The sequence below is a fragment of the Phoenix dactylifera genome, chromosome 7 (genome assembly GCF_051530095.1).
Source record: "Phoenix dactylifera cultivar Ajwa chromosome 7, Ajwa_hap1_PhDact_Kaust_v1.1, whole genome shotgun sequence".
NCBI lineage: Eukaryota > Viridiplantae > Streptophyta > Magnoliopsida > Arecales > Arecaceae > Phoenix > Phoenix dactylifera.
Window position 1 is genome coordinate 2901096 of NC_143196.1, and position 13792 is coordinate 2914887.

Below are 13792 nucleotides of genomic sequence, written 5' to 3' on the forward strand. Positions count from 1 at the left end.
CTCTTCTTCTCATAAATTCATATGAACAGGACGAGAACAATAACAAAAAATTATGACACTTGACAAGTTGAAATATCATAGATAAGGTGAACAAAATTAGGAGATGACTCAGTCTACCGGATTCCGGATAACCAAAACTGCGGCAACGTATGACGGCAAAAGAGAGGGAGATAAAAAAAGAAGAAGAACGACTCCGAAGGTCATACGCAAACCAAGCGTGACGTACCGAAGCTCTGAGGATTATTACCTCAGCAAACCGTCGAACAGTTGCTGGGCGTCGAGCTTTACGAAACGTCGAGGCCTCCTTTTGCGTGCCAAGAGGCGGCCGTTCCGGTGGGATTTATGACCTGGAGGTCACGGCTAAGAAATACATATTTCTCGTATGCAGAGTTAAGGCTGCATGCATCTAAACTTTTTTGGAACCTCGTAATCGCAAGAGCCTCGTGGGCTGCTCTTAATTGTTTTAAAGTGAGTCCCCTATTTAATCATAACATCTAAACAAACATAAGTTTTTTAGTAGTCTAGATCAATCAGCATTGAGAAAGGAATGTTCCATATATAATTTGGCATAAATGAGTTAAATCTTGTTCAGTAAAATCCAGCAAGCAATATGTTGCTGGAAATTGGACCCTGGGGCGGCCGCGGACCGAGGAGGAGGAGGTCCGGCGAACACTGGCAGGCAGCGGTCCGTCGGCGAGCGGCGTCCTCCATGGGGGCCTGCAAAAAGCCGGTGGCCGGGGTTTCCGGCGCCGGCCCTCCGATGCTTAAGTCAGAGGGAGGCTTAATTTTGGAGAAGGAGATGGACTGTATGTAAAAGTCTCAAGCCCTCCCTTCGGAGGAAGAAGCCCCTGGCCCCCTTTTTAGAGGGAGAAGCTCCCCTTTTATAAGGAGAGTGGCACGGTTACCTGTGATGTGACTGGGCGAATTAATGGGTTACCGTCACGATTGGACGTGGGCGTATGAAGTAATGAGTTGTCGTGGATGGCCCGTTCCCATCATGGGAGGAGATGACGTGCAGCCAGAGCTTGCTTGTGGCGCGCAGTGCAGTACATTCTTGGAATAGTGAGGCGTTGACAGTCGTAGCAGGGTATGGTCCTGATTGATATGTTATGGCATGGCCGGCAAGTAAAGCATGGTGCGGTGAGGCTGCTGCAGGGCATGGCCGTAGCATATAGACGACGAGGTCAGCCTTCTGAGCTCGGCAGCCTGGATGAGCTCGGCAGCCTTCTGTGCTGGGCCTTCTGAGCTAGGCAGCCTTCTGATTTAGGTGCTTTAATTTGTGGATGGTCCATTTTTTCCCTCAACACTACCCCCGACTTCCGAGTTCGAGCTGCTTTTTGGCTCGGGCGAAGGAAGTAGTCCAGTCGTCGATCATCCTGTAATATAGCCAAATATATATGGAGATGTGCGTGCCAAGTAGGGTGTACCTCTCATGCAGTTGGAGTTAAGTGCTTCAGGTCGACTCAGCAACCTTCTTTGGCTTGTGGTCGACTTAGCAGGGTGCCCCCACTCAGATCGGGGCGTGTTGTCATAGGAGGCGTCGAATGGCATGGAAGGGCGTCGAACGGCGTCGACATGGCATCGAGTGGCGTCGAGTGTCGTCGAATGGCGTCGAGTGTCGTCGAATGTCGTCGAATTGGCGTCCCGAGCTTAGTCGAGAAATCAAGCATGAGATCGAGGGAGCTCGGGCTCGCTGTTGACCTGCGACTCTTCCCGAGGTCGAGGAAGTTTGGGACTCTACTGTCGACTCACGGGGCATCCCGACCTTGGTCGAGGGATCGTGCGCAAGGTCGAGGGGTCTGGAAACGCACTATCGACCTGCGACGCTTCCCGAAGTCGAGGGAGTTTGGGACTCTACTGTCGACTCACAGGGCATCCCAACCTTGGTCGAGGGATCGTGCGCAAGGTCGAGGGGTCTGGGAATGCACTATCGACCTACGACGATTTCCGAGGTCGAGGGAGTTTGGGACTCTACTGTCGACTCACGGGGCATCCTGACCTTTGTCGAGGTGTTTGAGGGAGATCGAGACCGAGCTCGATATCAGCGCAGCAAGGTGCTTCAGGCTTAACTGGAGATGTAGACATATCCGGAGACGACGGACCTTGTCCGTTGGCGACCGTGCGCCCCCACTCAGATCGGGACAACGTTGGAGATGTAGATATCCGTAGGTCATTTTTGGATTCTCCGACCTAAAAATAGATAAAATATTGAAATTATTTGAAGCCAAAGTGGTGTCCTGTACCTTTTGGAGATATTTTGATGGCTCTCGAGCTTCGAAGTCCCTCAGGACTTGGCTCAGCACCGGCCTTCTTTGGCTCGATTTTCTGGGAGAGGTGTTCTGCGCTCGGGCTTCGGAGCTCGGCAGCCTGCTGAGCTCGGCAGTCTTCTGAGCTCGGCATTCTTCTGATCTCGGCCTTCTGTGCTCGGCCTTCTGAGCTCGGTAGCCTGCATGAGCTCGGCAGCTTGCATGAGCTCGGCCTGAATGAGCTTGACAGCCTTCTGTGCTCGGCCTTCTGTGCTCGGCCTTCTGAGCTCGGCAGCCTGCATGAGCTCGGCAGCCTTCTGGTCTCGGCCTTCTAAGCTCGGCTCGGATGAGACTGCTGCAGGTCGTGGCTGCAGCATGTGGATGACGAGCTCGGCCTTCTGAGCTCGGCTCGGCCTGCATGAGCTCGGTGGGGGCTTGCATGAGCTCGGCCTTCTGCATGAGCTCGGTCTTCTGAGCTCGGCTCGAGCTGCATGAGCTCGGCGGGGGCTTCGGTGATGGCGACGTTCTGAAGGAGAGCAACGTCGCGGGCGCCATCCTGAGGACTTATGCCCGTGAGGAGGGAGAACATGCTGATTTCTTACTTGCTGCCGGAAGACAAAAGACTTGGAAGGATAATGGGATTTAATGGGGCTGTACCCTTTGCCACAGAGGCTTACAATCCCATTTTAAAGCTCCATAACTCTCCTTCTCCAAACCTTAGCTTTTATTTCTCTTTCCCTCCAACTCGTTGACGTGAGACTTGGGCTACTACTTCTCACTGGTTGCCCCCACATACGTCGTTGCAGCAGGAGTCATGCCTGATTCGAGATGGCTCCGGAGAAAGTTTCTTCCTCTGCTTAACATGAACCCGTGGAGGCGGCACAGGAGGGGCCTCCACTTATTGCAGGCTTTGGGCTGCAATGGCTCATGCCTGGACTTGCTGCACTAGCGCGTCGAAATGCTCGGGTTGGACTTGTGGAACTTGATCTACCAGAGATCTTGGTGGTGAATTCTAGACTGAGAGTTCGGGACTTGGAGCATGATGCCGAGAGGCATTAAAGACTCCTCTGCTTCTTAGTTTCATGGCCACAACTCGGGCCCTTCCTCTAGCGCCAACTGTTGCTGGAAATTGGACCCGAGGGCGGCCACGGACCGAGGAGGAGGAGGTCCGGCGAACACTGGCGGGCGGCGGTCCGTCGGTGAGCGGCGTCCTCCGTGGGGGCCTGCAAAAAGCCGGTGGCCGGGGTTTCCGGCGCCGGCCCTCCGATGTTTAAGTCAGAGGGGGGGCTTAATTTTGGAGAAGGAGATGGACTGTATGTAAAAGTCTCAAGCCCTCCCTTCGGAGGAAGAAGCCCCCGGCCCCCTTTTTAGAGGGAGAAGCTCCCGTTTTATAGGGAGAGTGGCAGGGTTACCTGTGATGTGACTGGACGAATTAATGGGTTACCGTCACGATTGGAAGTGGGCGTGTGAAGTAATGAGTTACCGTGGATGGCTCGTTTCCATCATGGGAGGAGATGGCGTGCAGCCAGAGCTTGCTTGTGGCGCGCAGTGCAGTACATTCTTGGAAATGGTGAGGCGTTAACAGTCGTAACAGGGTATGGTCCCTGATTAATATGTTGTGGCGTGGCCGGCAAGTAAAGCATGGTGCGGTGAGGCTGCTGCAGGGCATGGCCGCAGCATATAGACGACGAGGTCAGCCTTCTGAGCTCGGCAGCCTTCTGTGCTCGGCCTTCTGAGCTTGGCAGCCTTCTGATTTGGGTGCTTTAATTTATGGGTGGTCCATTTTTCCCCCAAACACAATACAGCCTGCTTTTATTCAAATTCCAGATCAATCCAAGCTTGGAACAATAGCAAGTGACATTATACTAGCTCCTACTTGACAAGTAAACATATATAACATTTTTGGCTCGACACAACATGATATATATTTACAAGATGATTGCACCATCTCTATGACTTGGTATGTCATTTGTTGCTTCTCGAGAAGAACTTATTAATGGTAGGCATGATCCCTGGAGGACACTTGCTAAGGAACTTGCGGAAACTATGCTAGCTATACTTCTGGACTTCCTCTGTTTAAAAAAGGAGGGGGAGGGGAAGAGATGTAGAGAAGAAAAAGAGCATTTCTTGTTCACTTAGGAGACAGCCATGGCCCACCTTTTATAAGGAGAAGGTGGCTATCGTATACAGCTCATGTACAGTTATAACGGCTACAGTGTCAGATATTATAACAGCTACAGTGTCGGGTTACATACAGTCACATCACTAGCTAAGCTAACACTCAGCATTCTCCGATATTTGGTTCTGCAGAGCGCAGGAGAGATTTGTCTTCTGAATATGTTTTCTTATATGATGCAATGCTGCTCTTTCTTTTTCTAAAAAAAAAATGTTGCATTATTTTCACGAGCAAGCAAACAACCTTTTGACCTAATTAACATGCCATTTCATTGTATAAGTTTGTATGTTTATTATTTTTCTTCATATTTTTCCAAGAAAAAATGGCACTGTTGGTTTTGTTCTGAAATAAATTGAAATTCTTTTATAAGTAGTATGTCATGGTTCATGAATAGATGATCTCCTCATGACTTTGGTAGTCATTTCTTGTTACAGCTATGATAAACTGCATGCAAATATCACCTCGACGAGCTTTGGATCGTGAATAAGCAATCATGAGCTTTGTAAAATAATGAGTAGTTTATACATAACCAAATTATCAGAGATGATTTAAAAACACAACCAATAAATTTGTAAATGACTGAAGAATATATCTGACAATCCGAATCTACAATAAAACTTCACTGGGCTCAGAAGCAAAGATTTTGATAACTAAAAACTCAAGGTAACTTTCTCACAGTGCTCAAACCTACAAATAAGTGATTGAGAGATACTTGTGAAAAAAAAAAAAAGGTATTCTACTATGTGGTAAAGCTAGCTTCATTGAAAACTACTGAGTATTTACGATATAGAGATGAAATTTTCAATTTTTTTCTGACATAATCAAAGTTTATCAGATGATATTCCAAAGAAGAGCATTCTCGAAAGGATTCAGAGCAGCTGCAGCAGCTAAAAATGCAGATAGGATAAGAAGGCAACATACCTAACATCTAGATTCAAGAACATGCTCCTTGTTAGCTGGAGCAAGCACAAGCCAATCACAAAGGTCATTGCTGCCATCAGTGGATACACCTTTTAAGAAAACAGGTTCCAGAACTGTTAGATGATTACTGAACTCTCTCTTTCAGCAACACAGAAAAGAACTGAAAATATGCCTCTGGTTTTATCCAACGACCCATTGATATGAATTTGTGGTGTAACTTGGAAATGTCCTCTTAGTGCAGATGCATTCATGTGCATGGGAATGTTGATATATATATATATATATATATATATATATATATATATATATATATATATATAACCAAGAAATGGGACCAAATATTGATAAAGTTGCTCCTACATGAGCTTCAGAACACAGTGGGCTGAGAATTGATGTTTCACATTGGAGACCAGTCAAAACCAGGAGCATCGATGTCCTCTTAGTGGTGTAACTTGGAAATATTGATGAAGGTCAATTAGTTTCCTTTCAACTTGGTCTCCCTCTTAAGTGTTGACATTTTATAGTTCCAACTCCATTGTTGCTCAAGAGTGTTTTACTTAAGATTGCACCCAGTTAAGGACAGCAAGTAAAATAATTTTTAGTACAGCAAGCTGTATTTTATCTGTGTCTGCTGAGGCAACTAGGAATTGGGAGTAATGTTGTTATTAGTGGTTTTGGCGTAAAAAGCCATGGTTTTCGGAGTATGATATTGCTTTGTTTTTGTGTATACTCTAAGGAAATGGTTTAGATAATTGTGTAAAATAATCTTATGTAACTTCATATAGATAAATGACCGTCTTTGTATTTAGATATTGCTTTGCTGGCCCTGCTATTATTAACCCTGGCTCATGGATTGAAGCTTCTAAAGCCTTTCTCCCTGGCTGCTCATCTTCTCCCAAGTTGTGCACATTGGATGACCCTGGTCAGGCCAGGATTCAAACCATGATGAAACCAGAGTGTCATGAGTAGGGCATGGGTCGATCCAACTAAATGGAATAGATCGGATCTAAATCTGACCCGTTAGGATGACCAGAAATGAATGGAGACAGCTCTGATTAGCTTTTTTTAATTTTGAAAAATATAAATTTATAAGATGGTGAGAGAGAGAGAGAGAGAGAGAGAGAGAGAGAGAGAGGCTCTTGAACTTAAGACTGCTTTCTAACTAGAGGTCTGAACAAGCCGAACATGAGTTATGCCTAGCTCAAGCTCAGCTAATTTTATAATCAAGCCAAGCTTGAACCAAGCTCTAGTGACCTAAGCCTAGCTCTTGCTCAGCTCGCTTACTATCTAAGCAAGCTGAACTCAAGCCAAATTTCGGGCTGAACTTGAGCTAGTTCATAAACAACTTGCTCATTTGACATCTCTATTTCTATCCTTCATAGAGATGTAGGAGGTTAACTTAGAATCTTTATTGTTTTTAAAAAAAAGAATATCCATGAGATTTCTGTATCTGAACTCTGGAAAGAGACTGTGGTTATGTTGGGACTTTTAGGAAAAGCCTAGAGATAACATTTTCTACTCCCAGAGTTATCATGTGAGGAGAATATGAAACTGTGACGACCCATGCGGGGGTGTATTTAGTCTCACATCAGTTATTCACGAAAAAGATCTTGCGTACTTATAGAAGACTAAGGAACCCAAAAAAATACCTTTTCGGTTAGCTATTTTGGATGAGGTCTTAAGTTGTTACAAATAGTATTAGAGCGAACTAATCCAATAGTTTATGTGAACTAAGGGATACTATAGCACGGGTTCATGGAGGTTGACCACGGGCCTATTGTGGTGCTTGTGATTAGACTTGAATGGATTTGAATATTTTGCCTGATGAGGACGTTAAGACTTGAATGAGGGGAAGTATGTGACGACTCGTGCAGGCGTGTGTTTAGTTCTACATTGGTTATTCGCCGAAGAAATCATGGGTACTTATATAGGATTAAGAAATCCAAAAAAATATCTTTTTGGCTAGCCATTTTAAGTTGACACTATAAGTACGAAGTTTTATAAGTTTGCAACGGCAAAGGTCTTAAGCCTCCATAGTACTTCTTTTTCTTTTTCTTTTTCTTTTTTTTTTTGAGGAAAACAAGAGGAGACTAGATCCACCTGGCTTCATAACCTCCATAGTATTAAACCGAGAAACAAAATCATAAGTTGACTCAAAATAGATGAGGGGATCATGATGCACAATAAACGATAAGGCGCTTTGGTTCGACCAATTCAGACTTCTTTAATCATTTCAAAATGGCGGTAGTGTCGGATCCCTCAGAACAAAAGGATCGGTTAAGATTGTTCAACCGTTGCGCTGTGCTGGTGGATATGGAGAGATAGAAACAGTGATGATTTCAGACAGTTTAGTCAGAGTGCTACCTTGTTGATTGATATGTTATACTACACCATAGAAATAAATAACTAGTAACTTAAAAATATGTTCTAGCATTACAGAGAGCTGAAGCAATAAATTATGCAATCAAATTGCTGATTAGTTATCAAACATGGATCCCTAACTTTTTCTACTTCTACTAAAATATATAAAATTCAGATCACTAAATTGTTAAACAAGTAAAAATCTGATGTTAATCGTAGTAATATAGCAGAAGAAAGCTGCAAAAAAATCGCCCGATACTACAGATGGAAATATAATTCACATTTCATTGGTAGCCCCAGAGAATCTTCGAACAACAGAAATGCAAATTGCTACTCTTCAGAGACTAGGCAGGTGATCAAAGAGCACCTATCTGATAAATAATTTGAGACGCATGTAAGACAGGACAACAAAATAATCACTAAGAAATATATCATCCCCTGCATCTTATTCCTTTTCATCTTCCTCTTATGGATGCTAGTTGCAAGCCATAGCATAATCAGAATAAGTGGGCACAACACAAGTTTTCTTCAATTCAGTCCATTGCATTACCTCCAATCTACAGGCAGATAAAGTTCATGGCTCTAAAGCTTGTAGAAGAAGTACACCTGATCACCTTTAGCATTATAGAATATGATATTTTGTCTGACAGCTGACCAGCAACAGAGAACAGGCCGGCTAGACCTGGCAGGGGAAGAAAAACATGGCATGGCGCGTAGGAACTCAGTTGAGAAGTAACCTTCAGATGGGGACCGTTTACTTGCTGCCAACTCCACCTGCTTTGAGAATTATATATTAATATTAGTAAAAGAATAGAAGGTCTTCCTTCAAGATCAAACTCCATGTGAAGATATTGAAAGATATCTATGTGTTTCCTTTCCTCACCAAGGGGAAAAAAGAAAAATTTAATCAAGCACACTTTACTTACAACTTCGTAAAAGATTTCCATCACTCTCTGATGACCAAACTACTCTTTTCCTTTACATCACCAAATTACTCCTGAGCACCACCTACCATGGTAAATAGAAAATGAAGTGCGACTGCGATCGTATGTGATATCTAACATGATATACAGCGTGTGTCACCATGAAATTAATCATGGCTTGAAACACTATCATGATCAGGCGATGTCAAAGTTGTTCAGGTAAATTTGTTTTGGGATTGTCATTCAGAAACATCGATGGAATGGCAAAGAAGGCTTCTTTATTAACTATTAAGCCTTTCAAATGGCTGAGGGGCACAGGAGTAATATGGGATGGTGGTTGCCATTTTATTAAGGTATTTAACGGTCCCTGTCACGGACCAGATGACCGTTGGGAGGTTTTCTTCAAATTTCCCGCGTCCTTTTCTTCCTTCCCTCTCACCAAACACATTGCTTGAGAACGGAGGAATTCAAATAGAAGAAAATCAAAAGACAAAGAAGGCTGAAGGAAAGGAGCAGAGAATGATGAGAGTTTTTTTTTTTGAAGGGTCCAACAAACCAGTAGGTGAGCCATCACTCCAATGGATGATTTCTCTTTGGATCAATCCCTTCATCTCTTTAAGACCCACAAGCCCCCTCCTCCTACTCCGGCCACCCAGGCTCTTAAATCATTTGTCAGAAAGCTTGTAGCTTGGGTGACTGAATTCCGAGGATGGAGCTAAACAATCCCAGCAACCAGAGGCAAGAAGAAAATTCCATGGGAAGTGAATGTTTCGTTATCAGAAAGCGTCCATGCTTCTTGTTTAGGAAATTAGGATTCATTATGTCAGTTTTCCTCTGTGGCATGATGTTCCATCCTGCAGGTTTTTGTTCTGAACAATTTTGTTCAAAATGCGTTAAAGTTTGCATTTTTGCTTCTAGTTTTTATTATTTATTATTTTCATTTGATTTGTCAATTAGTGGGATATGATCCATTAGATCCAACTGGCAACATCACAATAAAATGGGATGTAATTTCATGGACTCCAGATGGATATGTGGTAAGTAACATTGTTCTGATTTTATTTTTTGAGAGAATGTGGTTCGGATTTTATTTTTACACTGAATTTCTAAGATTAATCATATTATATTTTTTTCTGAAGGAATTGTAATCATCTAAGAAGCAGAAGTTGAAAAAAAAAATTAAATTTGGAATTCAGACACAAATTGCAAAGTGTAAAAACTTGAAATTTAGAAGGGGAAAAAAGAGTAAAGTTTCCAAATGGTTCAGACCTATTAAAATAGACAGATGTAAAATAGCTGATATATTTGTATAAAGGTGCGCAAGAAAGTAGAAGGAAATAGCAAAAATATCATAGAATACTAAATATGATAAATAAGTCTTGAAATTAATGGACTCAATATTAATTAGTGATCAATTTATCAAATCATTTGGCTAATAAACAAAGTGAATACTGAGAATATTTCATTAATTGCTCATTGATTGTTGTCCCTTATGCTTCATTTGTATCGAAATAAATGTGCTATATATATATAGTCAATTATCAACAACTTTTAAATCTTATCAGATTGCTCGAGAAAACCTAACCTCTACAAGCATCAGTTGCTTTGTTTGCATGTGTTAAGGCAGCAATTTACGACAACTTAGTCCTATGAAATTAGATTAGAAAATAACCATACTTATAGCACGAAGGTGAGATAAAACCAAACTATATATTTTGAATCACCGAAGGAATGACAAGCATCATCAGTTCCTTGTTTTTGTGGGTATAAAAGGCAGCAAATTACAACAACTCAGTCTGATGAGATTAGATTAGAAAATAGCTATAGTTATAAGTCTATAACAAAAAGTCAAGATAAAGCCAAACTCTTTTGAATGAAGGAAAGAATAAAAATAAAGTATATACTATAGCAAATTCAATTCAAGAACTCTTCTGACTTAGGAATAAGTAACTCATTGATACTGATACTAACTCTACTGTTCACTTCCTAGGCTGTGGTGATAATGAACAATTTCCAGATGTACCGGCACATCATGAACCCTGGATGGACCTTAGGATGGTCATGGGCTAAGAAAGAGGTGATTTGGTCCATGGTGGGTGCCCAGACAACTGAGCAAGGAGACTGCTCCAAGTTCAAGGGGAACATACCTCACTGCTGCAAGAAGACTCCGACGGTCGTCGACTTGCTCCCTGGGGTCCCATACAATCAGCAGATTGCAAATTGCTGCAAAGGAGGGGTGGTTGGATCCTGGGGTCAGGACCCAGCAGCAGCAGTGTCATCCTTTCAGGTGAGTGTTGGGCTTGCTGGGACATCGAACAAGACGGTGAAGCTGCCTAAGAACTTCACCTTGCTGGGACCTGGTCCAGGGTATACCTGTGGACCAGCCAAGATTGTGCCATCCACCACATTCCTTACACCCGATCATCGCCGGAAAACCCAAGCACTCAGTGAGTTTCTAGCACATCATTCAGTAAGAATCTTACTTTATCTGAATAAAGGATTGATTGGCAACATTCTGGTCAGTCCAGCAACATTTCTGTCATGAAAAAAAGGTATTTTCAGTACTTGGTAAAATAGAATAGTCATCAGATCTAGTGAGCTATGGTATAGGAAATCAATATAACTAGTCTTTCATACTTGTTAGTACTCGGGTTTTATCCGATCTTATGTTGTATGAGACTAACCAGTTGAAATATCCAACTACATATTCTTTTGATCTTTTTCTTTTTCGACGTGCGCTTGGATGTTGTTTTAGTTTGCTAATGAATGTAAGAATTTTTGTATTTCTATTTTTGCATGTAGGATATTAGTTTTCCTGAAAAAATGAATGATTTTTCCATTAGAGATTTGGCAGATCAAAATCAGAAGTGAGATATTTCTGGAAACCTTGTTATATCATCACATATAATGATAGCCTCATTATGCATATGTTTTTCAGCAAGTGTCATTTTTCTGTCTATTTATGTTATGTTGGATTTTATCTCAGAAAATTTCTTCAAAGAACCCATAAATAAGTTTTGTTAGTATGAACTTATTTAGGAGACCCTGAAAAAAATAAAGAGTTGAATAGCAGATTTTGTCATGGATAATTATGATGGAAAAATTAAGACCTCTGTGGCCAACCACATAGCCAAGTCCTTTGGAAGACAAATCCTTGCATTATCGTCAACTGGGCATCAATTCACGAGCACTAGAATCCTCTTACAAATTAAATACAACATTTTCAGCTCCTCTATTTACTATTTCAGATACAAACATGCGTGTCACTAATAATATAGACCAGATGCTTTTAGTCACTAGACTGAACTATGCCAGTATGATCCCTACCAATCCTTTTATTGCTTCCTGATTGTTGTTGCTTCAATTTTTTTCCACAAAACAGAACTGATGGAATGCTATATGGCTGTGCAGTGACCTGGAATGTGACTTGCACCTATTCACAGTTTTTGGCCTCCAAGAACCCACCCTGCTGTGTCTCCTTCTCATCCTTCTACAACAGCACCATCACCCCTTGCCCCAAATGTGCCTGTGGCTGCCGGAACAAGAACTGCATCAAGTATATTATCCTCCAAACTCAAATTTCCAGTTACATATCCATCCATCAACAAGCGCCAAATAATCTTACACTGAATGATGATGCTACAGAAGCGACTCGAAGCGGCTGACAGGAGCTGGGATCAACACACCAAGGAAGGACAATGCTCCATTGCTGCAGTGCACTCACCACATGTGCCCCATCCGCGTGCACTGGCATGTGAAGCTCAACTACAAGGACTACTGGCGTGCCAAGATCGCCATCACCAACTTCAACTACCGCCTGAACTACACCCAGTGGTCCCTTGTCATCCAGCACCCCAACCTCAACCATGTCACCCAAGTCTTCAGCTTCGACTATAAGCCCCTCCTCCCCTATGGGTCCATTAGTGAGCCCCAACTACGCTGCCTTCTCCTGTCCCTTCAGCCTTACACTCTCAGTAGAAACAGACCTGAGCCATTTGTTTTCTTGCAGATGATACTGGGATGTTTTACGGCATGAAGTTTTACAATGATCTGCTCATGGAGGCAGGGGCCCTTGGGAATGTGCAGTCAGAGGTGCTCCTCCAGAAGGACCAGGACACGTTCACTCTCAAACAAGGGTGGGCGTTCCCGCGTAAAGTATACTTCAATGGTGATGAGTGTGCAATGCCGTCACCAGATTCATACCCTTACCTGCCAAACTCTGCTCATGTAAGTGTTCCAGTCATGCTGAAGACGTTCGCCACTTCAGGACTCTTGCTGATGGTAATGGTGTTGGCATGAGTGTGAACTTGGGTAAGCTCTTGTTTGAGATAATTGTCCCACAATTTTTTTGACAGCATAGATAAATTTGTTCTCCTGGTGTAAAGTTTGTGTAGTGGTTGATACATGGAACTAAAAAAAATCAAGTTAGCCTGTACCGAATCACCAAGCAATATTGTATTTGTTTCATGAGCATGTGTGAAGAATGGTTGAGAGAAAGGTTTGAGGGTCTAGATTCCTCAAGTCTTAATTGCCCACAGAGGTTCTGTCAAGAGAAACACGTCTCCAAGCAAGCATTTTGCTCCCAAACTTTCACCACCCGAACTTCCTCTTGTTTTCTCACAGGATTAGAAAAAGATTAAGCATTTGATAGATTGGAAATAGAGAAGAATTGTCCTTCTTTTTCCAAAAACTGCTTCCTTATTTTGCTTATGCAATGATTGACAAGAATTCAAGTAATTCTCGCAATTACCTTATTTAGACTCCAATGTCAATGTGATACTTCAGTTCCTACACAATTTTGCCATTGTTCTACGAGTCTCCATGTTTGGCACTTTTGGACTTCATGTTATAAATCTAATCTATGGATGTCACTTACAAAGGTGCAAGTTTACAATAAATGCATCATGCCACTTAAGTCGAAATCATTATCCTGCATGAAGATGGAACTCCTGGTTGAAACCAAACCAGTAATTAAAATACATATCAAATAGAATTTTTCAATTTCTACAAAAAACAACTTATGTGCTCATGAAATTCATTAATTGTAAATAAACATCATCCTCCATTCTCCAAACAACCATAATGGCCACATAAATGACAACAAATTACAAGCTAGAACTTTCTGTGACAAGATGCAACTCAAGGATGAGATCAGAACAAGTAAA

General features: G+C 42.5%; 1 protein-coding gene across 1 annotated transcript; it reads left to right on the forward strand.

Annotated features, from left to right (window-relative positions):
• The first annotated feature begins 9076 nt into the window (after positions 1–9076).
• Positions 9077–13094, forward strand: LOC103696101 (COBRA-like protein 4). Its single transcript, XM_008777629.6, has 6 exons — positions 9077–9487; positions 9585–9664; positions 10618–11074; positions 12039–12183; positions 12273–12550; positions 12637–13094. The coding sequence occupies exons 1-6, from the start codon at positions 9337–9339 to the stop codon at positions 12924–12926; spliced, it is 1401 nt and encodes a 466-aa protein (XP_008775851.3). The 5' UTR covers positions 9077–9336; the 3' UTR covers positions 12927–13094.
• Positions 13095–13792: the final 698 nt, after the last annotated feature.